This window comes from Alosa sapidissima, chromosome 9 (assembly GCF_018492685.1).
Source record: "Alosa sapidissima isolate fAloSap1 chromosome 9, fAloSap1.pri, whole genome shotgun sequence".
Taxonomy (NCBI): Eukaryota; Metazoa; Chordata; class Actinopteri; order Clupeiformes; family Clupeidae; genus Alosa; species Alosa sapidissima.
In genome coordinates, this window is record NC_055965.1 from 26,015,459 (window position 1) to 26,041,364 (window position 25,906).

Below are 25,906 nucleotides of genomic sequence, written 5' to 3' on the forward strand. Positions count from 1 at the left end.
CACACACACACACACACACACAAACACACACACTCTTTAAAGACTGACCACAGGAGAAAAAAACTGGCGTGAGCACTCTTCCTGTTCTCAGTAACAAACACAAGACATCATTAGAAGCTACAGTCTGCAGGGCACTGTGTCTGTGATGGTGGAAATGGCGCCTTGTTGGTCTCTGTCTGTTCTTCTCATCCTGTCCAGAACCCTGGGTAAGTACACATGTTCCATGGCTAATACGAGAGAATGCAGTGAATACAATAGAGATATGAGAGATATTTTGTATGCTGATATAGATAATAGAGTGTCATTTCTGCACCTTTGTACATCTCATGGTTTAGTGATATACAGAGACCAGAGTCTAACAGTTTGAGTGAAATAAATGCAGAAAGTGGAATAAATGTGATGTAATAATCACAGCTCAATGAAACAATGTAGTTCAGTGTGAATAGTACAGTGGTTCTCAGATAGATAGATAGATAGATAGATAGATACTTTATTGATCCCCAGGGGAAATTCAAGACAATTCTCAACGTGTGGGGTGGCCTCAGTGGGAAAAAGAAAACATCAGATCCAGTGGACCGAGACAGGAAATGTAACGTGGAACCAAAATGCGAAACTAATATTTTAACGTTACCATTTTGCCGGGGTGATGGGGTCAGTTGGGGCTTGGAAATTCCCCACCTCCAAAGGGGGAATGAAAAAAATTGTTTGTGAACCACTGGAATTTTACAAGATATATTGCCTAAATGTAGAGCAAGAGTCTTGAATTTCCACTTGGGGATCAATAAAGTATCTATCTATCTATCTATCTATCTATCTATCTATCTAGCAAGGAAGGGATTAAGACTAAAAGAGTTCTTCCTAGAATAAAAGATGATCCCCACACCTCCTTTGCCCATAATGTTAAAGTAACGATCCAGGAAGAAAGCCCTTCCTGGTAGCCTCTTGCCCTTCCAGACCAACCCAGCTGCAAAACAGAGCGCGTGTGCAGCGTCTGCAGCGTGGGCAGCTGTGGGTAAGGTGTGACCCATAGACTAGTCTATGGTGTGACCAGCTCGGCTAAACCACAGAAGCAGCAAAGGACATTAGCCAGACTACTGCTGTTAGGGGAACACACATCAGCACTTAGATGGGCTATTACAACAAGGGGCCTGTTTATAGGCCTTTGCAGACAAACATTCACTTAAATTTCAGTGAGACCCATATATGTCCACATGTTATGTGTCAGTCTATGTGATGCTGCTCACAAGCTGTTCATATGATGTGACTCAAAACTGGCACATCCTCTGTCTTGTTCAGAAAGACTAACGACTGAAAATAAAAAAAGAAACGTGGTCAGCACTCTTCCTGTTTGCAGTAACAAAATCAAGCTGTCTGTGCAACTCAAACTACAGTCTTCAGGTCACAGCATTGTTGATGGAAATGGGATAAGAGACATACAGAGATTTTACTTAATCTCACATCACATGTTCCATGACTGATACGAGAACCCAGAGAAAGGAGTGAATACATTAGAGATGTGAGAGACGTTTTGTATGATGATGCAGATGGCAGATTGTGTTAGACCAGAGTCTAACAAAGTTTGAGTGATATTAATGGATATGATGCAGACAATGGAATGACTGTGGCATACAATCAAAGCTCACATACTGTATATACTGTAGATCAGTATATCTATATTACAAGATATATTGGTATTGTCAAAATGTATGGGAGATAAGGGACATACAGAGATTTTACTAAATTAAGAGATAATTTAAATGATAATGATCTCTACCCTTGTCTTACCCATAATGTTTAAATAACACTGATATTAACGATTAGTGAAATAAAACCTCTGGAAAAGAGAGTGAAGTTGTGGGTAAAATGTGACCAGCTCGGCTAAACCACAGAAGCAGCAAAGGACATTAGCTAAACGGACTGCATGTTGTCAGTGGGGTCACTTTTGTTTGTTAACTCGTAGGATAGATCAGGAGTCGGCAAGTATTTTTCTTAGCCAATAGTTGGTGGGCCAGAGTATAGGCTACTATTAAATGCAGCTCCGGTGGATGGTCTATTAATCCACACACGCATCAACCAGCCAACCAGAGAATTAATACAAATAACTTGTGAAAAAAGAAACCATGTAGCCTATGGGTCCATTGATGGTATACTTGAGTGATTCATTTCTCTTGATGAACTCTGTTTTATCTCCCCTTTCAATATTGTGAATAGTAAATGTGGGCACTACTATTAGGTACAATAACTTTGTCTATCTTTTACTTTTACTCTTATATTGTTGACCCCAGTGATGTAGTACAGTACAGTTACAGTAGTTAGCTGTAGTTAGCTGTAGTGGGTATACTGTGATGTACCAGTTAGCTGAAGGGAGTATACTGTGATCAACCCAAAATGTTAAAATATGTATCCTTGCCTATTTTAAGTGGGTATACTGAGATGGTGATGCTTTTTAAGTGGGTATACTGCATTGTCCTGCGTATTACGTAGACTACACCACTGGTTGACCAATTTCCTGAACCGCCGTCTCGCTATCCAGACAAATAATCTTTACCTTATCACTACCGATTTCCGGCTCCAGGATCCAGGCAGGATGTCCCCCTCTGCTGGAGAAATTGTGCATTATGCTATTTCAAACTGTGGGAAAAGGTAACGATAAAGCACATGGATTTGTTTACAAGCTAGCGAACGGTTAGCATAAGTTTGGCAGAAATATGTGGATGTTACAAGGTAAGAAACACGATTTAAAACTAGTTCCTTGTTTCTCACTTCTCTTTCCGGGACGGTAGTCTCAATGTTGCAAGGTTGGTTTTCCGCCTGAGCATGCTAGGCGCAGCGGGGAAATCACCATTTTCACCGGAATAGGTCATTTAACCATCCAAATGATTTCTAAACTGGTTTATTACGTTGAAATAGTTGCCAAGTACCCCTTTAATGATACTCCACAATTTATAAAGCAACAAAGTTTAAAAAGAAAAACACAATATATCAGATGGATTACACAAATAATTGACAAAGAAGTACAAGATTATTCGACGGTTACTTCTTTTCTAATAAATATAATGGGCTACATCACATATTTCAGGCCACTAGAAGGTGGCATTTCACTGCACGTCGGGCCTTTTTTTGGATGTAAAAGCAAGCAGTGAAATGGCATCATCAGGTGGCCGTGCAGCACAATAACGCCAAGAAATATTTAATTTAACAGGAAATTATGGTAGAAATCTTGTTTTTCTCACTAATTATTCGTGTAATCCCTCTGATATATTGTGTTTTTCTTTTTAAACTTCGTTCCTTTATAAATTGTGATGTAATGAAGGTATGTTTTTGAATGTAATTACTCTGACCAGTAAGGGATAAAGGCCGCCAAGGTAACCTGTTATACGTGACTCATGGACAAGGGGAAAGCACTCCCCAAATGGCAATTTTCTTCCTCCTGAGATTTCTCCACGTTGCTTGATCCAAATTCTGTTATTTTTGCTGTGTATATGTTGTACGAAAATGTAGTTTGTTATCAAAGTGAAATGGTTGCTGGCATAAGTCAGTGGCGTTAGTACATAATTGATGTTTCGTTTACATGCGTTCCGCATACATGAGAGCCGCAAATCGGTAAATAAGTATAAGTATATATACTTTTTTTTGATCCCGTGAGGGAAATTTGGTCTCTGCATTTAACCCAATCAGTGAATTAGTGAAACACAAACAGCACACAGTGAACACACAGTGAGGTGAAGCACACACTAATCCCGGCGCAGTGAGCTTCCTGCTACAATGGCGGCGCTCGGGGAGCAGTGAGAGGTTAGGTGCCTTGCTCAAGGGCACTTCAGCCGCAGCCCACTGGTCGGGGCTCGAACCGGCAACTCTCCGGTTACAAGTCCAGAGTGCTAACCAGTGGGCCACGGCTGCCAAATAGCGGTGACCAAAGAATATTTCTCCAGCGTGACAGCGGTATCTCCTGACAATATTACGATGTGTATTGTTTGCCTACAAGAAATATTAGCAACATGCAGAGTAAGATGCGAACTACAGGAGTTAGCTGGAAGAAAAATAGCTGGGCCTTATCAAGGGGAATGGAAAGAAAATGTTGTGTTCATCTTACCCTGTTTCACAAATGCAAAGCCTGTGTATCTGGCATGCAACAACACTGACGCTGTTTGAAAAGCCAGCTTCAAAGTGGCTTATTTGCTCCAAACAGAGGCACAAATAGGGGAATTGGGTATTTGTAAATCGATATTGTAAAATAGAATAATTTGGCTGGGCCAAATAATTTTGGTGGTGGACCAGCTTTGGCCACCTGTTGCCGACCGATGTCGTACATTGTAGCTTAAAATGTAGTTGTTTCGGTGATATTTTAATTCCATGTCGACTGAGCCGTCAGGGAGGTTTTTAAAACGCCCATTCAGCCGACCGGGAGTTTAGAACTGCTTTGGTGTTTATTATCTTAATGACTACAGGAGGATGGCAGACGCCTAAGTGAATGTGGACAAGAAACGGTGCATCAAATGGTCAAAATAGTAGCAGCCAAAGAGAATTGATAGATAGATAGATAGATAGTCAAGTCAAGTCAAGTTTATTTATATAGCACATTTCATACACAGAGGTCATTCAATGTGCTTTACATAAACAAAACCAAACGATAATAACAAATAAAAGCATAGAAGGGCAATATAGTCAAAGAATAGTTAAAAGGTAAAGATCATAATAAAAGGAAAACATAAAACACAAGGTAAAATCATTTAAAAATAAAGAATAATTAGTAAGCAAAAACAAAGGCAAAAGTAGTAAAAAAAGTAATAAAAGACAAAGTAGAATAATTATCGAGGCAGATTCAGAATTTGTAACTCGGCACAGTTAGCAGAAAGCGTCTGAGAACAGTTTGGTCTTAAGTCTAGATTTAAAACTGGCTACAGTTGGGGCCTTTTTAATGTCATCCGAAAGTTGGTTCCACAGCTGAGCCGCATAGCAGCTAAAAGCTGCTTCACCATGTTTAGTTCTAACTGTAGGTTTTACTAGCAGGTTTTTCACCTGGGACCTGAGAGGACGAGAAGGTGTGTACTGCTGAAGCATGTCTGACAAGTATTTAGGTCCTGCTCCATTTACTGATTTATAAACAAGCAATAGTGCTTTAAAGTCAATTCTGTGACTTACTGGAAGCCAGTGCAAGGACTTAAGAATTGGAGTAATGTGGTCAGTTCTTTTAGTTTTTGTTAGACTAGGACTCTAACAAAAACTAAAAGAACTGACCACATTACTCCTGCTGCATTTTGTATCACCTGAAGCTGTTTAATAGTCTTTTTAGGAAGGCCTGTGAACAGTCCATTGCAGTAATCAACCCTGCTGGAGATAAATGCATGAATGAGTTTTTCTAAGTCATGTTTTGACATCAGCCCTCTGAGTTTGAAAATATTTTTGAGGTGGTAAAAAGCTGATTTAGTTATCGCTTTCATGTGGCTGTTGAAATTTAGATCACTGTCAATTAATACACCAAGGTTTTTAACAGTATCCTTTGCCTTCAACCCTTTTGTGTCAAGGAGAGTGGCAACCCTAAGTCTTTCCTCATTTTTACCAAATATAATTACTTCAGTTTTTTCTTTGTTCAGCTGAAGAAAATTTTGAGACATCCAGGTGTTGATTTGTTCTATACACTGACACATAGATTCAAGAGGACCATAGTTGTTTGGTGATAGAGCTAAGTAAATTTGTGTGTCATCTGCATAGCTATGATATGAAATCAAATTATTTTGAATGATTTGTCCAAGTGGGAGCATATAGAGGTTGAATAATAGTGGCCCCAAGATCGACCCCTGGGGAACACCACAGGTCAAGGACGTTGGTGTTGAGGTACAGTTTCCGATGGCAACAAAGAAGCTCCTTTCTTGTAGATATGATTTTAGCCAGCTGATAACTATGCCTGTAAATCCAACCCAGTGTTCTAGTCTGTGTAGTAAAATATTGTGATCAACAGTGTCAAATGCTGCACTAAGGTCCAGTAGCACTAGGACTGATGTTTTACCTGAATCTGTGTTGAGGCGTATGTCATTGGAAACTTTAATGAGAGCTGTTTCAGTGCTGTGATTTGCCCGAAAACCAGACTGAAAGTAATCAAAATACCCATTTGATGTTAGGAAGGTGGTTAATTGATTAAAGACTACTTTTTCAATAATTTTGCCAATAAAAGGTAGATTGGATATGGGCCTGTAATTGTTTAGCATGGAGGCATCCAGGTTATTCTTCTTGAGAAGTGGCTTTACAACAGCTGTTTTCAGTGACTTAGGAAAAGTGCCAGACAGCAATGATACATTTACAATTTGAAGGACATCCGCCGCTATGAGGTGAAAAACAGTTTTGAAGAAATTGGTAGGCAGAGTGTCTAAGACACATGTGGAAGGGCTGAGATTCTGTACCGCTTTTTCAAGTGTTTCGTAGTCTATCAAGCTGAACTCTGACATCAAGTTTAGTTTCCCTCTGTTTGTTGCTGGAAGTTCAGGTTGTTGAATTTGTAATTGAGCAGATATGTTGAGTCTGATTTTGTCAATTTTACCTTTAAAAAAAGATGAAAACTCATTGCATTTATTAGTTGAGAGAAGTTCAGGCGCTAATTGTGAGGGGGGATTTGTTAACTTATCAACAGTTGAAAATAGAATACGAGTGTTATTTGAACTTCTATTGATAATGTTAGAAAAGAAAGACTGTCTTGCTTTGCATATTTCAGAGTTATATGTGCGGAGCATCTCTTTATGGATTTCATAGTGGATCTGAAGTTTGTATTTACGCCATTTTCTTTCAGTCTTCCTACACTCTCTTTTTAGAAGTTTAACTGCTGGATTTTGCCTCCATGGTGCTTTCTGTTTGTCCTTAACTTTCTTGAATTGTAATGGAGCAATGTCATCCATAATGTTTGCCATTTTTGCATTAAAGTGATCAAATAAGTCTTCAGAGTCTGACAGTTGACTTGACTTTAGTGAAAGTGCTTGCTCAAAGAGAGCACTTGTCTGATCATTTATGATTCTCCTTTTTACCATCATAGCTGTGTTTTGAGTGTGTGTTTTTGAGGGGACATAGACACATCAAAGAACACGCAAAAATGATCAGATAAGGCCAGGTCTTTAACAGCTGTAGAGACATCGAGACCCTTTGTGATAACAAGGTCGAGGGTATGGCCGAGAGAGTGTGTTGGCCCCTGTACATGCTGTGTTAGGGAGAAAGTATCGATTAGTGCAATGAATTCCTTGGCATAATTGTTTTCAGGATTATCCACATGCAAGTTTAGATCCCCTGATATAATAAGACAGTCATACTCTATGCAAACAACTGATAGCAGTTCACCTAGCTCTTCAAGAAAAACTTTAGCTGAATGTTTTGGAGGCCTGTAAATTGTCAGTAATAAAATCTGAGGAGAAGACTTAATGCATGCACACAGATATTCAAATGAAGTAAAGTCACCGAATGACGACTGATTGCACTGAAAAGACGTCTTGAAAATTGTGGCTATCCCCCCACCTCTTTTATTTGCTCTGGTAGCACTCAAAAAACTGAAGTTTGGGGGAGCTGATTCGATGAGAGTAGCAGCACTGTTTGCTTGATCTAACCATGTCTCAGTTAAAAGTAAAAAATCAAGGTTGTGTGTGCAAATTAGATCATGAATTAAGAATGATTTGTTTGAAAGAGATCTGATATTTAGGAGTGCTAGTTTTGTTAGTTTAAGTGTTGGGGAAATATGATCCATGGGGGAAATCTGAGGTTGATGTGGTACGGGTAGGAGATTGGACTGGTTTACCCTATAAGCTCGATGCATTTGTGTTCTATTTCTTGTCAATACAGGAATAGAGAATGTCATGGGCTTACTGGGTCCCGGCATGTTCTCAAAACTACTGTCAGTACCATTTATATTGCAGGGACCCTGAGAATATCATGCAATACAGTCATCATATAATTGTCCCCTGCTGCTGCCATCTGTATTTTCCACTGCACATTCCATGCTATATGCCGGCTGAGAAAATGAACTAAGAGGTTGCTGCTGCTTAAGAGATCCTTCTAAACGGGGAGGGGGAGGGCGAGGGGGTGGAGGTGCCCTTCGCTTCTTTGGTGCTAATGATCTTGGGCTAGTAAAACTCTGCATGGCTACTGGTAGCAGTCTCTCCATTCTTGCAGGGAACATCATGTGCTTGGGTGGGGATGGTGATGGGTATTCAGGGGATCCTGTGGAGTTTGAGTGGGTGGTGGGATGAAGGGGTGGGGATGGGGATGGGAGATTAGGGGGGTCTGTGTGGCCTGGGGAGTTTGATTGGGTGGGGACGTGATTGGGTGTGGGTGGTGATGGGAAATCAAGGAGGTTGGGGTTGAAAATTGATCCAGAGTCTCCATCTGCCTGCTGAGGTTCTGGGAAGTTTGTTGCAGATGCTCCGCTTTCAGCATGTATTCCAGTAGTGTATTCCATGTTGTTGTGTCTTTGTGGTGACAAGGAGACGACGGAGGTGGGGAGGGGTATTGGTACTGGTGTTACAACATGACCCTTCCTTTCTGATATCCTCTCAGCAGCTTTGATAGGTGCTATCTCCTCATGCTCATCACATCCATTTGTTTGCTGAGATTCCAGGGAGTTTGACGCCAGTGATTGACTTTGAGTCATTTTAGCAGCACCCATCTTATCTTGTCCAGTGGACATGGCTTGGCATTGTTGAGCTGGTTGTTTATGTTTCTCCAAGGTCTGCATTTCAGTGGAGGCTAGCGGGTGGTTATCAGAGGGCCCCACAGCAGGGGAGGTTGGGCATATCTCTGTTTCAGCCTGTGCAGAGTGTTTTGGTTTAGCTGAGTTGTTGATGTCATCCGCTTGTTCTGTCTGTATGGCCACTGAGCGCATATCAGAGGCTCGGCTCAAGGTTGGCAGAAAAAATGTTGGGTGCAGGAGAGAGAGGTGATAGTATTCGGTTAAGATCTTGGCCCCAGTCCAACTCAGCTCTGTGCTATTTGGTCTGAAGTATTCCCTGCGATTCCAAAAAAGGTTAAAATTGTCAATAAAATTCATCCCAACTGAAAAGCATGTTTTTGCGAGCCAGGTGTTTAAACTGAATAGTCTGGAAAATACAAAGCTTCCCTCTGCTGGGAGTGGGCCACTGATGAAAATTTGTATTCCAAGCTCATATAGGGCAGAATAGATAGATACTTTATTGATCCCCAAGGGGAAATTCAAGGGTCTCAGTAGCATACAGACATCAGACATGCACTTACAGCAGAAATGGTAAACATAAGTATAAACATATAACTAAAATCCACTGTACAATAAAGACAGTAGAAGATAAAACAGATAGGAAAACTAACAAAACTAAATACTAAATACACTATATAAATTCAATTTAAAAAGTCCAATGTGCTTGAGGGTGATCAAGCATAAGACGCTTGTAGTGACAGAGCCGGGACTGGTAAGGTGCTCAAGAGAGTGAGTGTCATGGTGAAGGTGCAAAAAGTAGTCCAACATTAGTCCAACAGTGCAAGAATAAGGTCTAGAGACCAGCATAAATAATATGGACAAATAGGAGAGTAAAGTATAATGTAGACAAGGTAATATAAAAAACTATGTCAGTGCAAGAACAGGTTGAGGTAATAGGTTTATAGCCATTCATTCATTCAGTATTGTAGCAGAAGCCTGACCGCAGCCATTGATCATGTGTGCAAATATAGCATGAAAAACAGTGTAGCAGTAAAACAGTAGTGAAAACATTAGGCTGTGGACATTAGTAAAACAGTATTAAAACAGTAGTAAAGCAGTAGTGGGCAGTCAGTACTCAAACATGGAGAGGGTAAAGAGGCAGACAGACTAAGCAGAGAAGTCTATCTCTCCTCTTCCCTTTAGTGAGGCATTGAACAGTTCAATCGAAACAGTTCAAAGAATCGTTGATAACAGAACAAAATTGAATGAAGGTATAAAATTAAAAAAATTTGGCGGCATGTGATTTAAAAAAAATACATGTTACACGTTAACGGTGACAGCCCTTATTTACTTATATTGTAGCTTTGTGAAAGAGGTTATATGATGTGTGGTTTGAATTTCAGGTGTTTCTGCCGAGAGATGGTGGGTGACTATGAGTCAAGGCAGTGTCTGTGCTGTGGCTGGATCATCAGTGGTCATACCCTGCTCTTTCACTCATCCCTCTAATCTCACAGTCAATAAAGTCTACTGGGTGCTCAATGCCATACCGAACTCGTCAACTCGTGATCTCTTAGATCTCCCACAGTATGCAGGTCGGGTGCAGTACAGTTTAGATAAGGAGAGAAACTGCACACTGACTCTGAGTGATGTGAGTGTCACAGATACAGCTCAGTATCATGTCAGGATTGAAATAAACGCATGGAACAAGCTATCACGTCGTGTCAATCTCACTGTCAAAGGTAAACAGGGCAATAGGGGTACAACTGTTATGGAGTAATTTTTAATTGATTTTAAGGTGATTTTTTAGTCAAATTCCTTATACAATATATGACATTGTAGACCTTGCTGTCCAGGTTGCCGGAGCAGCAACTGAGGGACATGTAGTAAAACTCAGCTGTAATAGCCACTGCATTTTAGAACAAAACTCCAAGATAATATGGAAAAAGAATGGGGATATTTTACCTGATTCACAAACAAGCAAAAAAGAGCTGATACTCCACAACATCAGCACTGAGGATGAGGGTAACTATTCCTGTGCATTACAAGGCAGAGAGGATCATCCATCTCCACCAGTGAAGCTTAATGTCTTGTGTGAGTAAACATGGAACATGCTTGGACCAAGTAGTGCTTATTGGAACAAAGAATTATGTTACATACCTTGAATGGTTAATAACTGACAACATGTCATTGTGAATTCTTATGTGAAATATAACTCTTGAAGACACTCCAAAGAACACCTCAGTTTCTGTCAGTCCTGCTGGTGATAAACTTGAGGGCACTTCAGTGACACTAACCTGCAGCAGTGATGCCAACCCACCAGTGGAGAACTACAGATGGTACAGGCAGACTGGAGATGAAACTACTGAAGCAGGCTCAGGGGAGACCATCACCTTCACACTGGACACCACCTCTGCTGGACTTTACCACTGCGAGGCTAAAAACAGAATATCCTCTCATAATTCCTCTGCAGTTGATGTCTCTTTGGCAGGTACATATTTATTTGATTGCCCTGCTAGTTTGTCACAAGTTCTCAATGCACGTATTTTTGCTGCCAAATTGTGTTATACATTAATCTCATAATTAATGTATGTGTTAATGTTTTTAAAGGTCATTTATATTGTAATGCCCATGGCTTCATAATATATGTGTGTGTGTGTGTGTGTGTGTGTGTGTGTGTGTGCTTATGAATCAGGTTCAGGGAGGTGGAGCAGCAGGAGGTGGTGTACGCAGCAGTCAATTTCTAGACCCATCACTGCCACCAGGAGTGTACAATGGAACACATAGGACAGATGTGACATTCACATTTGGTGTTCATGTTTCGTCATATATTTTTTTGTTATGGAAGTAGGACATAGGCTCTGCTATTTGTCTTCCTGTTATGGGACAGATGCACCATTCAGCTTTTTATTTCTAACTTTTACATACAATAACACATGATGACTTTACTCATATTGGCATACATATTATAGCCTGCATGTGTACATGAAAATAATTAAGTGTGTGTGTGTGTGTGTGATAAAACATAACTTATGAAATAGACAAACATATATTACACATATCAACAATATATTGTGTTTGTAACATAATTGATACATATACACAGTTGGGGCAGCTGTGGCCTACTGGTTAGCGCTTTGGACTAGTAACCGGAGGGTTGCCGGTTCGAACCCTGACCAGGAGGCACGGCTGAAGTGCCATTAAGCAAGGCACCTAACCCCTCACTGCTCCCTGAGCGCTGCTGTTGTTGCAGGCAGCTCACTGCGCTGGGATTACTGTGTGCTTCAACTCATTCATTGTGTTTTCACTGTGTGCTGAGTGTGTTTCACTAATTCATGGATTGGGATAAATGCAGAGACCAAATATCACTCACGGGATCAAAAGAGTATATATACTATACTATAAAATGAGTCTTCCTGAATGGTTTTGGGAGAGGGTGAGGGTTTGGCTGGGTATATGGGAGAGGGTGAGGGTTTGGCTGGGTATATGAGAGAGGGTGAGGGTTTGGATATGGATGTACGGATGGATGTATACATTAGTATTATAGATTTTATTATAAATAATAGTTTTTTTTTAAAACAGGTATGATTATTTTTTACTCATTTTTGTTTTACATTTTAAACAAAAACCCTCATGTTTTATTTAAATAAACAACATATTCCATGATTTCAATGAAATCCCAGTTCTGTCATGGCCTTTATCATTTTGTAGTCTTTCAGTATAAATCATCAATATTTTATTTACATCATCACATTCCTCTGCCCCTCAGTGACTATAAGTCATTATGGTCAACTGCATGTCACAGAAAGCAGAGAAAAAAAGATTGAAAAAAAAACCGCTGTCTTTCTGTGGAAAGAAACGGCCACTTCTGCTTTTACTCGGTGACATCATTGCAGTGTACAGCTGAGGATATCAAATATATGTACATGTGTGGAATCATACACACATTATTTTCCCTGAAAGTTGTTGGTGATAATGGTGTGTGTGTGTGTGTGTGTGTGAGAGAGAGAGAGAGAGGGAGAGGGGTGTCTCTACACATGGTTCCACATGTTGTTGTGCCATCTGAAAAAATCTGTGCAACATAGACTGGATCATGTTCATGTGGCGAGAACTTTTTAAGTTGCCTTCGTGATACACAAACACATTCATAAGTGGTCATGATGGCCAGAAGTACGAGCTGAGAACTCTATTTATCTATTGATCTCCTCACTTCTGTTGGTTTCTGGGAAAGAGCAGAAAGAGGAACTACAATAATAAATGGGGTAGCATTTCCAATCTGTCTCTCTCTCTCTCTCTCTCTCTCTCACTCTCTTTGTCTATCTCTCTACCCCTCCCTTTATCTCACCAAGAAAACTTTTTTTTTTCAGGAAGTAAAATTGTCAATCGCATAACTGATAGTTTATTAAAGTTTAGCCTAAACTTAATGAAACAAAGATAGACTAATATGTTCTCTTATCTATACAGACAGAGGTTTTATCTACAAAAGTGATGGAAAAAGTAAATTTCTCTCTGGATTTACTTCTCATTTGGTTCATCAGACAATGTAAACTGACTTTACACTTATTATGGACACTAAGACAGACAAGACACTGATATGGTACTTGGGAAAAGAGTAAAGCTTTACCTATATAAATCAACACCATCTTAAACTAGGTAGTCTCATCTTCTCCATGTCTGGTTTTAATATGATCTCTAAGTTTAAATAAATAAATAATAATTAAAAACCAGAAGTAAAGTGTTGACTTCACCCTCCCTCTATGTCAGGCTTTAAGGCTCAGCAGAGTACCTTTGAATAATTGAAACAGAAAAGCCTAATTAATCTTGATTCAGTGAAACATTTTGTTTTGGTGTAGGTTTCAATTAAAGATGGCGTGAATATTTGTATTCTAAAAAGAATATTTAGGATTCAAGTTGTTTTAATTCAATAAAGCACTACCTGACTGTCAGTACCAATTGTTTGAACCAAATGCTCGGTGGCCTAAATGAATTTAGGGAACCAATGACTCTTGACCATAAACAATCTTCACTTAGTGAAACACAATTTGGAGGTGGCATTGACTGGTTTTTGGAAAGCATTATTTCTGTGAGATTAGATCTGATGCTATCTAGTTAGCATGCTAACTTTAGTGGATATCTGAGCAACACTGAGCAGAAACACCTATTTCCTTTGTGAGGAAATAAGCATTTTGACGTGTCAAAAAACATTAGATAACGTCAAAGGAATAAACATTCTTGTTCAAGGGAATCAAAAATAATAGTTTAGCTCGAGTCACTGAATCAACACCTACAAGCTTGCAGGTTTTTACAGTCCAGGAAGTCTGAGTTGTGTGTGATTTGTGTTTAAGGTGTGTTCGCTCAGCATTGGAGGGTGACGGTCACCTCTAATCACATGTGTGTGCCCACGGGGTCAACAGCAGTCATCCCTTGCTCCTTCACCCACCCTTCCGATGTGACATTTACAAAAGCCTTCTGGACGCTCAGGCCATGGAGCGGTAGGAATGGCGTCGATTTGCGCAGGAACCCGGCGTACAGCGGTCGTGTGCACTTCATGTGGGACGAGAGCGACGCAGGGCGTGTGAACAACGTCTGCACCCTGAGGTTAAGCGGGGTCAAGAGGTCAGACAGCGCCCGCTACTACATCAGGATCACAACACAAGAGGCCCTGAACCGCTGGCTGGAACGAGGACCCTGGTTGTCGGTCACAGGTTATACACTTATTTACATGTTACAGTGTTATGACTTTTACCTTCAACTTGCAGCGTGTGTGTGTGTGTGTGAGAGTGTGTGTTACAGTATTGTGACTTTTACTGTACCTTTAAAGGTGACATGTGTAAGAATTGAGGTAAGAATATCCAAAAAAAGAGCTACACACATCAAAAGAATGAGAAGAAATAAGGGTGACGATGTCATTAAAAAAATGACAAGGTATAGTGCTGCAGAGATATCAACCTGAATTAGCATGCTAAATTACTAGCCACAGCCCGACAGGTGTCATAATACCAGTTTCGGCCATGGGAGGCGGTATGCGGGCAACATAACCGCCAGCCAAACTGCAATACACGTTTCTTGGTTGTTACTCTAGGGTAGACCAACTCACTTTCTGGAGGTATACTGCCCCCATCTTTTATGGAATGTGGAGTATGAATTGATTTTTGGCGGACATTACACATGGCACCTTTAACTTGCATTTAGGCCCATGACTATCCATACTCATGCATTTTTGTTGAATTTATATAATTTTATTTATTTGACCCAAAAAACACAGGAGTGGCATTTTTCTTCCAGCATGTATCGTCTTTCATCTAATTGAACTTCCAAGCAGAAGCAATCTATACATGAAATACATACAAACTGCACTATTAATTAAATTGTGCCATGGGTTTGAATTGTTTTGGGCTTATCTTAGCTTTTTCCTCTCACCATTTCTGAATCAATTGTAGTGTTTATCGTAAAATATTAAGGCACAGTTATTAATGGCCATAAATGCTTGTTCATATTAGACCTGTCCGTCTGGTCTCCGCCTCGTCCAGTGACTGAAGGACATGCAGTGAAGCTAAAGTGCAAAAACAAATGCACCCCATGGAGCAGCCCCACAGTGGTGTGGAAAAAGAATGGAGAAGAGGTCAATGACAAACAAACACATAACAACGAGCTCCTCATCCAGAGGGTCAGTCATGAAGATATGGGCTACTACTCCTGTGCATTGAAAGGCCATGAGGGACATCCATCGAAACCAGTCAGGCTAAATGTCTTGTGTAAGTAGTGTGTGTGTCCGCTGCAGACATTGTCACATTAGCTGTACATATATCATTAGCTGTACATATATCATATATATTAGCTGTACATATATCAAGTCTTTTGATATGTCTTGTGTAAGTAGTGTGTGTCTGCAGACATTGTCACATTAGCTGTACACATATCAAGTCCGCTGCAGACATTGTCACATTATCTGTACATATATCAAGTCTTTTGATATGTCTTGTGTAAGTAGTGTGTGTGTCCACTGCAGACATTGTCACATTAGCTGTACATATATCGAGTCTTTTGATATTCAGTGTTCTCTGCATTTCTTCAAGTTTCTCCAAAGTTCACATCAGTTTCGGTCAGTCATTCTAACGGCATCCATCCAGTGACTCTGACCTGCAGCAGTGATGCCAACCCACCAGTGGAGAGCTACACCTGGTTTAAGGTGAATGAGTCCTCTCCAGTAGGATCAGGACAGCAGTACAGCATCACTAACATCAGCTCTGAGGATGGAGGACAGTACTACTGTGAGGCCAGGAACAAATATGGAGCTGAGAAATCATCTGCTGTGTCCATCACAGATAAAGGTATTAAGCACAGTCCATAACAGATGATAGAGTCATAGGACACATGACACATGTTGCTTTGCAGGAAGAGTGTGTTTATAGCTTTTTCTCTGTGTCTTTCTGTGAATTTTGTTTCATGAGTCATAATTGGCTGTGTGTATGTTGTAGGGCAGAACCACACAGTGCTTGGGATGGTTGGAGTAGCAGCATGCGTTGTTCTGGGTGTGTCCCTACTCACTGTTTTCCTCTGTATGAGGTAAGGACCTACACACACTCTTATTTGTTATTATTTGTATGTTGTTATTGTGGGGCCCCTACACACACTCTTATTTGTTATTATTTGTATGTTGTTATTGTGGGGCATACACACACTCATAAATGGGCAGAGCAAAGAGCTGAGCTGTCGCTTGATTTTCTGGCTTTTAGTTTCTTGGAAAGACCAAAAACGTATAGCTGTGGATTTTTTCTGTACTTGTGCCATGTCGGGGATGCTCTTGAGGTTTTGGATGGTTTCAGGTTCCTAGAATCTTGAGCTCAAATAAAACACACACACACACACACACACACACACACACACACACACACACAGTGTCTGTGGAACAAACTTACATACGTATTTCTATTACATATGTATTTCTATTAGTTACACCACTACTGTCATTCTATGAAATTGGGTATCAATGAGTATTGAGCCTGAAATCCACTGAAGTAGGTTTGTTTTAGTGAAGAACTATAAGTAAAACCTGAAATCATAAAATAAATTGATGTGTTCCTTTCCTTGATGCAGAAGACACAGTAAGGGTACCAATTGCAAGTGGAAAGATCATCAGGTGAGTTTTTGTTGGGGAAGTTATGGATGATTGCAAGTAGTGTTTAGAAATGTCAAAATAATGAGTATAATACAGGGGGAACCAACTGAAATCACTGAGTACTTAACATTGATTATCATTATCTGTCTCTGTTTTAGAATGATGTGGACTATGTGAATGATCCTCAGGGAGGAGACCCTGGTGCCATCCAGATGAGTTCAGTCTACCAGAGCCTGAACCCCAACACCACCCAACCTGATGGAGTCTACCAGAGCCTGAACCCCAACACGATACAACCTGATGGAGTCTACCAGAGCCTGAACCCCAACACGATACAACCTGATGGAGTCTACCAGACCCTGAACCCCAACACCACCCAACCTGATGGAGTCTACCAGACCCTGAACCCCAACACCACCCAACCTGATGCATTTATCAGAGCCTGAACCCCAACACCACCCAACCTGATACAGTTTACCAGAGCCTGAAACCCAACACCATCCAACCTGATGCATTTATCAGAGCCTGAACCCCAACACCACCCAGCCTGATGCAATTCACCAGAGCCTGAACCTCAACACCATCCAACAACCTGATGCAGTTTACCAGAGTCTAAACCCCAACACCACCCAACCTGATGCAGTTTAGCAGAGACTGAACCCCAACACCACCCAACCTGATGCAGTTTAGCAGAGACTGAACCCCAACACCACCCAGCCTGATGCAATTCACCAGAGCCTGAACCTCAACACCATCCAACAACCTGATGCAGTTTACCAGAGTCTAAACCCCAACACCACCCAACCTGATGCAGTTTAGCAGAGACTGAACCCCAACACCACCCAGCCTGATGCAATTCACCAGAGCCTGAACCTCAACACCATCCAGCAACCTGATGCAGTTTACCAGAGACTGAACCCCAACACCACCCAACCTGATGCAGTTTAGCAGAGACTGAACCCCAACACCACCCAACCTGATGCAGTTTAGCAGAGACTGAACCCCAAAACCATCCAAACTGGTGCAGTTTATTAGACCCTGGTGCTGGCGCTTTGGGGTCCGGTTCGCCCTGTCGGGACTCATTTTCCAGATTATGACCGGCGTTCCATACATTATCCCTTACTTAAATGTGTATGTGAGATGGGGTATGTGAGATAGATTCTCAACACAGAGCTATTGATCCCCTGTATTTATGCTGCTTTCGAGATGTCTCGTAAATCCGCCGCCCGAGTTGGAAAGTGTAAATTACCCAGCTTTCTTGCGGAATTTTGGGCAGGCACGCCCACTTTACCTCGGAGTACTTGAGGGTACCCCAAGGTGGACGTACGACCTTACAACAAACATGGCTGCGCCCATAGTTGAGATGAGATGACATGTATTTTTTTGCATATGTACTGTGTTGGTCATGTTAAAGTTGATGTAATGCTCTTACACACTAGATTACATTGCTGCTTCAATCCGGTCACCAATTCATGCATTGCACGGTCTTGCTCTGCCTGCAATACAATGTAACAATTTGTTTTCCAGCCATTTAGCTAGAGGCTACATGTAGCACAAAACAATAACAATGACTAGCCTCCTGCTAATGCCCCTCGTGGCTCATTGGTACATGTTGTACAGGTGAGTGTACGATGATTTACGAGACATCTCGAACGCAGCATTAATTCCATTCCAGTCGTTTCTTTTGGGTATGCTGCCTTTGCTCTCATTATGCTCAAGGGGTTATCAATTAATTGTAGAATTATACTGAGGTTACACTGAGGTTAAAATGCTCTGAGAAAAGTGGGTGGGATCATTCACACTTTCCTCACTTAAAATGTTTAGTAATTAGGCAATGTTTGTCTTTTTTTGAAATTACTAGCCTAAAATGAGTGTGACTTCATTTTACTTGAATTGCTGAAGTTTGCCTTTGCTCTCCATTATGCTCAAGGGGTTATTAATTAATTGTTGAATTACATTGAGGTTAAAATGCTTTTTGAACTATAGCTAATGTCTACTGTAAATGCATGTGCTTAATGTGTGATAGCTTTAACAAAGCAGAATGCCTGCCTGATTTCATATGCAATCCAGAGTTTGTGAGCTGAACTTTGTTGAATAGTGGCATGCATGCAATCATCAATCATCAGCTAAGATGAATAAGTAGGCTAAGTAAGTAAGTAAGTAAATAAATAAATACATAAATACATACAAAAACTAGATGTACCACAGAGCGGTACAAAATATGTATACTTTGTTGAATAGTGGCATGCATGCAATCATCAGTCCGATAGCTAAGATGAATAAGTAAGTAAGTAAATAAATCAATAAATACATAAACTAGATGTACCGCAGAGCGGTACAAAATATGACCGCCGCCCAGTCCAGCACATGTTTTCCACAAAAATAAGTCACGCTGAAAGGCATATATGATTCTAACTGTCTCACTGAATTGCATTATGCACACTCAATTCTCACTGGTGTCTGCTAGACAACAAGTACCAAAACATGATTAGTTCATAGATTTCACATGTAATATACATTTTATAAAACCCCACCCCCATCTTGCCTGTTCATAATTCTGAGAAATTCTTGAATTGTGTGCATGTGTGCGTGTACATGTTTATGTTTATGTGTGTGTGGGTGTGTGTGCGTGCATGTGCATGTGCTTGTGTGTTTGCTTACTGTGAATGTATGTGTGTCCGTGTGTATCTGTTTATGCACATGTGTGCACATGGAATGGGTTAACATGACCCCTGGAGGCAAACATACAGAAAAAATTGGTCATCCTAGGCCCTACGGTTCTCAAGATATTCACAGAAAACTGTGTCTGCCCTACCCTCCTTTCGGGGGGTCCAGTCCAGTGGCTACAGATCAAAACGAAAAACGATGGTTCCATGCTATCCATGTGGGGTTACATGCCCACCAAGTTTCGTGTACCCCGGTCTTTCAGTGTCCCAGGAATCCTTGTTGGTGTACGGTCATTAAATGTACACATAAATTATTTTATTGTAAGGCCCCCCATGAACGAAAGTTCACAAAACTTGGCATGCATTCGGAAGGTGTCATAATGATCCTACACTTTCAATTTCGTGCAGTTTTGACCATGTCAGCCAGAGATATTGTGATGAAAACACCTCATTCTTTGCTTTTTAATTTTTAACTAGGTGGCGCTATACATGAAAAACGTGGTAATGGGATGGGTTGACATGGCCCCTTAAGACCAACATACAAAAAAAAGGTGGTCCTCCTAGGCCCTACGGTTCTCGAGATATTCACAGAAAACTGTCTCCAGCCACCTACAGGCCAGTTGGTGTATAGTAACATAAATTAATTCATTGTGTGGCCCCCCATGAGCGGAATTCCATGAAACTTCAGAGGGTGACATAATGATTGCATTAATGAATGCATTCAGAGGATGACATAATGATCCTACACTTCCAATTTCATACAGTTTTGACTATGTTAGGTCACAGATACCTGCGATTACAACACCTCATTTTTACTTTTTTGTGTTTAACTACTGTAGGTGGCGCTATACATGAAATGAGTGGTTATGGAATGGATTGACATGGCCCTTTGAGATCAACATACAAAAAAAATGGTCCTCCTAAACCCTACGGGTCTCGAGATATTCACAGAAAACTGTGTCTGCCCTAGGGCAATTCCATGCAAAGGTCATCCTTACCATGGAAAAAAAAGTTGTGCATATGCAAATAGAACTGTTGTTAAAATCTTCATTTAGGTCTATATTTTATTGTTTGTAACTGATCTGATTGAATTTGATGGAGAATGACACTCTTTTTACATCATAAATATGGTGTGCAACCATACAGAAACAACATTTTTCACATGGTAATATTATACATATTTAAAAAGTGGATAAATGGACCCAAGGTTCAAACAAATTGTGTCATTTGACAAATTCCAGATTGACAAGGGAATGGTAGAGCAATGTCTATGCTCAGCTTGCCTTTAAGAGCACAGCTCCTTACATTATGTACAAACAGAGAAGTCGGACGGACCCCCCAGTGACGAAGGAGGTCAAGCGCTGGACTGACCAATCGGAAGCCAGGCTACAGGACGCCCTTAGCAACGTTGACTGGGAGATGTTCAAGACGAACTCTGCTGACATCAATGAGTTTACGGAAGTATCATTGAGTTACATCAATATGCTAACTGATTCCATCATCCCAACTGTAAAGATCCGAAGCTTCCAGGGCTGTAGTCAAGACCACCTTTGTCGAGTCCAAGACAAGTCCAAGACCAGGACTAGTCGAGACCAAGTCAAGACCGAGTCCAAAGAGGTTCGAGTCCAAGACAAGACCGAGTCCAAAAAGGTTCGAGTCCGAGTCAAGACCGAGTCCAGGATAGGAAAAAAAGTCTTATGCATGACAGTATCAAGACAATCATTTTGGGTTATTATTATTATTATTATCTAAAAGCAAAAACAGTGTGAACACACCCAGGATTTGTAAGTGTAGCTATTCCCCTTCTCCAATATTATTATAGGGCTGTCAAACGATTCAAAATATATATTTTGAAATGAATTAATCTCGATTAACCGCAATTAAAAAGTTCCTAAAGACTAAAGCTTCAACATAAATCACAAAATTAATGAGTAACCACAAAGGTAAAAGTAAAACACTTTTATATTATTTAAATGATAATACTGACACAGTAATTGTGTTTTAAAGTATTAATTTCTTAAGAAATACTACACATATGATGCTGTTTAACTCATTTGTAAATGGTGCACTGTTACTTTAAGCCCATTGTGGCCACGTTCTCATAATGATCTTTTTTTTACCAGCTCCATTGAAATATAGCCTATAGCTAGTCCACAAGCTCTAATATTGTTTGTACCACATGTATTGTACAATATTAACAATGATAAGCATGATATTAAGTTGGTATAAACAGTTTTCATTCCTTTGGAAATAGAAGCATGTAATGACATGATGCTAGCTAGACATTTTCTGTTTGCAATTAAAAGTGAATGATGAGCCTGAGCCAGTCACCTAGCTATCTGAATGGAATGTGTTTCAATCGGCATAATATGTGCTTCATGTAAACAAATTATTGAAGACTTCAAGACTCACCAGTTCCATTACACAAAGGCAAAGACAACTCTTCATATTTTTGTCCATTTTTCAAATCACAGTGAGTGCAGCCTACATACATGTTTATAACTGGTCAGTAGTGGAAATCGGATAAATCCGTAATCTCCTCTAACCTCGTCTTTGTTGCCTTCCTTTTATAAGTTTCTTATATTAAAAAGGAGATATCAATTATCATCAACAACGACAAGCCAGCTGGAGCCTGCCAATCGTTTTCTCTCCTCGTGTGCGTTCAGACGCGCTCTTAATTAAATGGAGTAGCATACGTTCAAGTTGGATCTTAATGGAGAGGAGCCGAAAAGTATCATCTTTATGTAACTGTTGCAGTTGGTGCATTTTGACATTGTAACCGTTATCTAAGAAGAGTGAAAAGCAGTTTGCAGTAAAGCTACTATTTGGCTAAATGTTGGTTCCTCTTTATCTTTAGCTAACTCCACAGACAGTAAAATAAACTCTCAGGCTTGCGGTTTTAGGTTTTGCGGCTTCCGTTACGTGACATCAGCCCCCCACAAAGGTAAACACTATTGAGTTAATATTTTGTAACGCATTATGTATTTCAAAATGAATCGCGGCGATTAACACGTTAATTTTGATGGCCCTAAAGACACCTGGACTCGGTCGAGACCAAAAGCCATATTTGGCAAGACCAGTGGCCGAGACCGAGACAAGACCAAGTCCAAATACTAGCGAGTCCGAGACAAGTCCGAGACCATAGAAAAACGGTCTCGAGTCCGGACTCGAGTCCAAGACCGGACTCGAGTACTACAGCCCTGGAAGCTTCCCTAACCAGAAGCCATGGGTGGATAGAGAAGTGAGAACGGCATTAAAGACACGCACCATGACTTATAATGCTGGGCTTATTTCAGGGGATATGACGGATTACAAAGCAGCATCTTATAGTTTACGTAGAGCTATTAAAGATGCTAAGCGGCGCTATAGAGACAGAGTTGAAGCTGATTTCTTGGAGGGTGATCCAGCACGAGTGTGGAAAGGACTCCGAACCATCACTGGCTTTGAAAGAAAGTCCCCTCCTATGATGAATGTGAGTAAAGCCCTCCCTGATGAACTTAATGCTTTTTATGCTCGCTTTGACATGAAAAACACAGACTATATTGGACTAGCTGCAGCATGTGAAGCAAATGAGGATGCACCTTTCTGTGTCTCTGAGGTCGATGTGAGCAATGCCTTTAGGAGGGTAAATTGTAGAAAAGCTACTGGACCGGATGGAATTTCTAACAGGGTTTTGAAATCCTGCGCTGCTCAGTTAGCTCCTGTGTTCACTTATATCTTTAACACATCATTGGCTCAAGAGACAGTTCCTACTTGCCTCAAGCAGTCTGTTATTGTTCCAGTAGGCCTACCGAAAAACAAAAGTCCATCATGTCTGAATGACTACCTCCCAGTAGCCCTGACGTCTACAGTGATGAAGTGTTTTGAGAAGCTTGTGAAAAACATTATCTGCTCATCCCTCCCTGCCTCCTTCGACCCCCTCCAATTTGCTTACAGAGCCAACAGGTCTACAGAGGATGCCATCTCAAACCTCATGCACACCACCTTAACTCACCTGGAGGAGGGGAATGGGAATTATGTGAGGATGCTGTTCATTGACTTTAGTTCAGCATTCAACACGATAGTACCTCTCACCTTGGTCACAAAGATGAAGGCCTTAGGACTGAACACCACCCTGTGTCACTGGATATTTGACTTCCTCACCAACCGTTCACAAGTGGTTAGAGTGGGGGGTCTGACATCTGACTCATTAACCATCAGCACTGGTGCTCCCCAAGGCTGTGTTTTGAGTCCACTGCTGTACAACATCTACACACATGACTGCAAAGCCAACAGTAGTCATACCTCCATCATCAAGTTTGCAGATGACACAGTGATCTTGGGCCTGATTAGTAACAACAATGAACAGTTCTACTTGGATCAGGTTGATGAGGTGGCACAGTGGTGTCAATCTAACAGCTTGACACTGAATATCAAAAAAACCAAGGAAATGGTAGTGGATTACAGAAGGCAGCAGCAGAACTACAGTTACACCCCACTAATGATCAGCGGGCAACCTGTAGAGAGTTTTAAATACCTTGGTGTCCACATTACTGAAGACTTAACATGGACTGTTAACACTCAATATGTTCTGAAGAAGTCCAGACAACGACTCTACTTCCTTTGTCAGCTAAGGAAATTCAAAGTTTCTACATCCATCATGAAGGCCTTCTACACTTCAGCGGTTGAGAGTGTTCTAACTGGTAGCATCATCACCTGGTATGGGAACTCCACAGTTAGAGATTGTAGTACTCTGCAGAGAGTAGTGCGCTCAGCTGAACATACTATAAGAACTCAACTCCCTGCTCTACAAGATATCTATTCCAGAAGAGTACTCCTAAGAGCCCAAAAGATTCTGAAGGACTCTTCTCATCCTAACAATGGATTATTCCTACCGCTGAAATCAAGAAGATGCCTATGTAGTCACAAAGCCAGAACTGAGAGACTCAGGAGAAGTTTTTATCCCCAGGCCATCCGAACTCTGAACTCACACTATACTGACTTTGCACACATTCACTCCTCAGCACTCTCAAACATTTCCCAACTCTGAACTCACACTATACTGACTTTGCACTCATTCACTCCTTAGCACTCATGACCCCCCCCCCCCCACACACACACACACCCACACACACCTACAAGACTTTTTATTTATTTTCTTATTTCATCACACGTCAAAACACACACACACACACACACACACACACACACACACATATCTGACTTTCTCCAACTTTTGCACACTTTTTATTTATTATTTTTGATTTCTCCTCCATCTACCCATGTCCTTGATTGCCTAGCCTTTCTGCCCCCCCCCACCCCCCACCCCACCCCCATCCCCAACACACACACTTACATCATCACTGTCATCACTTCACATACATACAGCACACTGCTTGCTACAGTAAGCCTCCTCTACATACTTGCTGCACACTGCCCCCCCCCCCCCCACATACACAGCACATTGTCTTCAGGATCTTCTCCAACACACATCCTCTACATACTTACAGCACACTGCCCCCACCTACCCACACACACACTACACACACACACACACAGTCACTGCTCCACTCCCCTCCCGCCCACACACACATCTTCACTGTCATCACTCACATACATTACATACAGTACTCTGCTTGCAATAGTAAGTCCCTGCCCCCCCCCCTACATACACAGCACATTATTTCATCAGGAAGCTTCTCCAACACACATCCCCAACATACTTACAGCACACTGCCCCCCCCCCCCCCCAATACACAGGCCATTGTCTCATGAGGAAGCTTCTCCAATACACATATTGCACACTGCCCTCTCCCCACATACACAGCACACTATCCCATCTCCCCTGTCATCCCCCCAACACACACACCAAGACCCCTGGCAGTTGGGTTAGCCCCTTGAGCCGTGGATCTGCCCAAGGTTTCTTCCTTGGTAGGGAGTTTTTCCTTGCCCCTGTTGCTCTTGGGTGCTCCTTGTTGGTGCCCCCCACCCAATCCCAATCCTCCCCCACCTTTTTTATGCAGCCCTTGCCACTTAATCTACTAAACCCCTCTTCTACTGCACTTTTTACCCCCCCCCCCCCCCCCCATTAATGCACAAATAGGCTGACACCAGACATAATTTCACTGCATTTCTTACTTCCAGTAGCTATATGCATGTGACAATAAACTTCCTTGTATCCTTGTATCCTTGTATTTGTAAGGCTTTTGTTTTTAAGTCAGCAAGTTCCATGGCCATGTCACATCCATAACGTTTTATAGGAAAAGTTTATGCTACACATACAGTGTTGATGCGACAATGTCCATAGTGTCTGTGCAAAGCTGATTTATATCAATGTAAAGTGTGATGACCAAATTGTGTCCCTTTCTTACTTTTAAAACCTTTAATGGTGCGTTATGGATGTGACGTTATGGATGTTACATAATGTGAATTTACAAGACTGATGACTTTATTATACCTCAAAGCCGATAAAACGTCTGTTCTGGTGGCATGTCAGTTTCAACG

The 25,906-nt window shown here is 41.2% G+C and overlaps 2 protein-coding genes across 2 annotated transcripts; both read left to right on the plus strand.

The window, feature by feature from the left end:
• Nucleotides 1-154: 154 nt before the first annotated feature.
• LOC121718492 (B-cell receptor CD22-like) lies at nucleotides 155-12,545 on the plus strand. Its single transcript, XM_042103504.1, has 5 exons — nucleotides 155-206; nucleotides 10,045-10,380; nucleotides 10,481-10,732; nucleotides 10,863-11,129; nucleotides 12,535-12,545. Exons 1-5 carry the CDS (start codon nucleotides 155-157, stop codon nucleotides 12,543-12,545), a joined length of 918 nt encoding a protein of 305 aa, XP_041959438.1.
• Nucleotides 12,546-13,036: 491 nt separating this feature from the next.
• Nucleotides 13,037-17,314, plus strand: LOC121718493 (nectin-1-like). Its single transcript, XM_042103505.1, has 7 exons — nucleotides 13,037-13,181; nucleotides 13,984-14,430; nucleotides 15,100-15,393; nucleotides 15,715-15,969; nucleotides 16,117-16,204; nucleotides 16,736-16,778; nucleotides 16,916-17,314. The coding sequence occupies exons 1-7, from the start codon at nucleotides 13,127-13,129 to the stop codon at nucleotides 17,201-17,203; spliced, it is 1,470 nt and encodes a 489-aa protein (XP_041959439.1). The 5' UTR covers nucleotides 13,037-13,126; the 3' UTR covers nucleotides 17,204-17,314.
• The last annotated feature ends 8,592 nt before the right edge of the window (nucleotides 17,315-25,906 follow it).

Bases quoted from the DNA above. Each gene is read 5' to 3' on its own strand.
- LOC121718492 (XM_042103504.1), top strand. From the start codon at position 155: ATGGCGCCTTGTTGGTCTCTGTCTGTTCTTCTCATCCTGTCCAGAACC. The intron at 10,381-10,480 runs GTAAACAGGGCA...ATGACATTGTAG, and splicing joins TGTCAATCTCACTGTCAAAG to ACCTTGCTGTCCAGGTTGCC. The intron at 10,733-10,862 runs GTGAGTAAACAT...TAACTCTTGAAG, and splicing joins AGTGAAGCTTAATGTCTTGT to ACACTCCAAAGAACACCTCA.
- LOC121718493 (XM_042103505.1), top strand. From the start codon at position 13,127: ATGGAAAAAGTAAATTTCTCTCTGGATTTACTTCTCATTTGGTTCATC. The intron at 15,394-15,714 runs GTAAGTAGTGTG...CATTTCTTCAAG, and splicing joins AGTCAGGCTAAATGTCTTGT to TTTCTCCAAAGTTCACATCA. The intron at 16,779-16,915 runs GTGAGTTTTTGT...TCTCTGTTTTAG, and splicing joins GCAAGTGGAAAGATCATCAG to AATGATGTGGACTATGTGAA.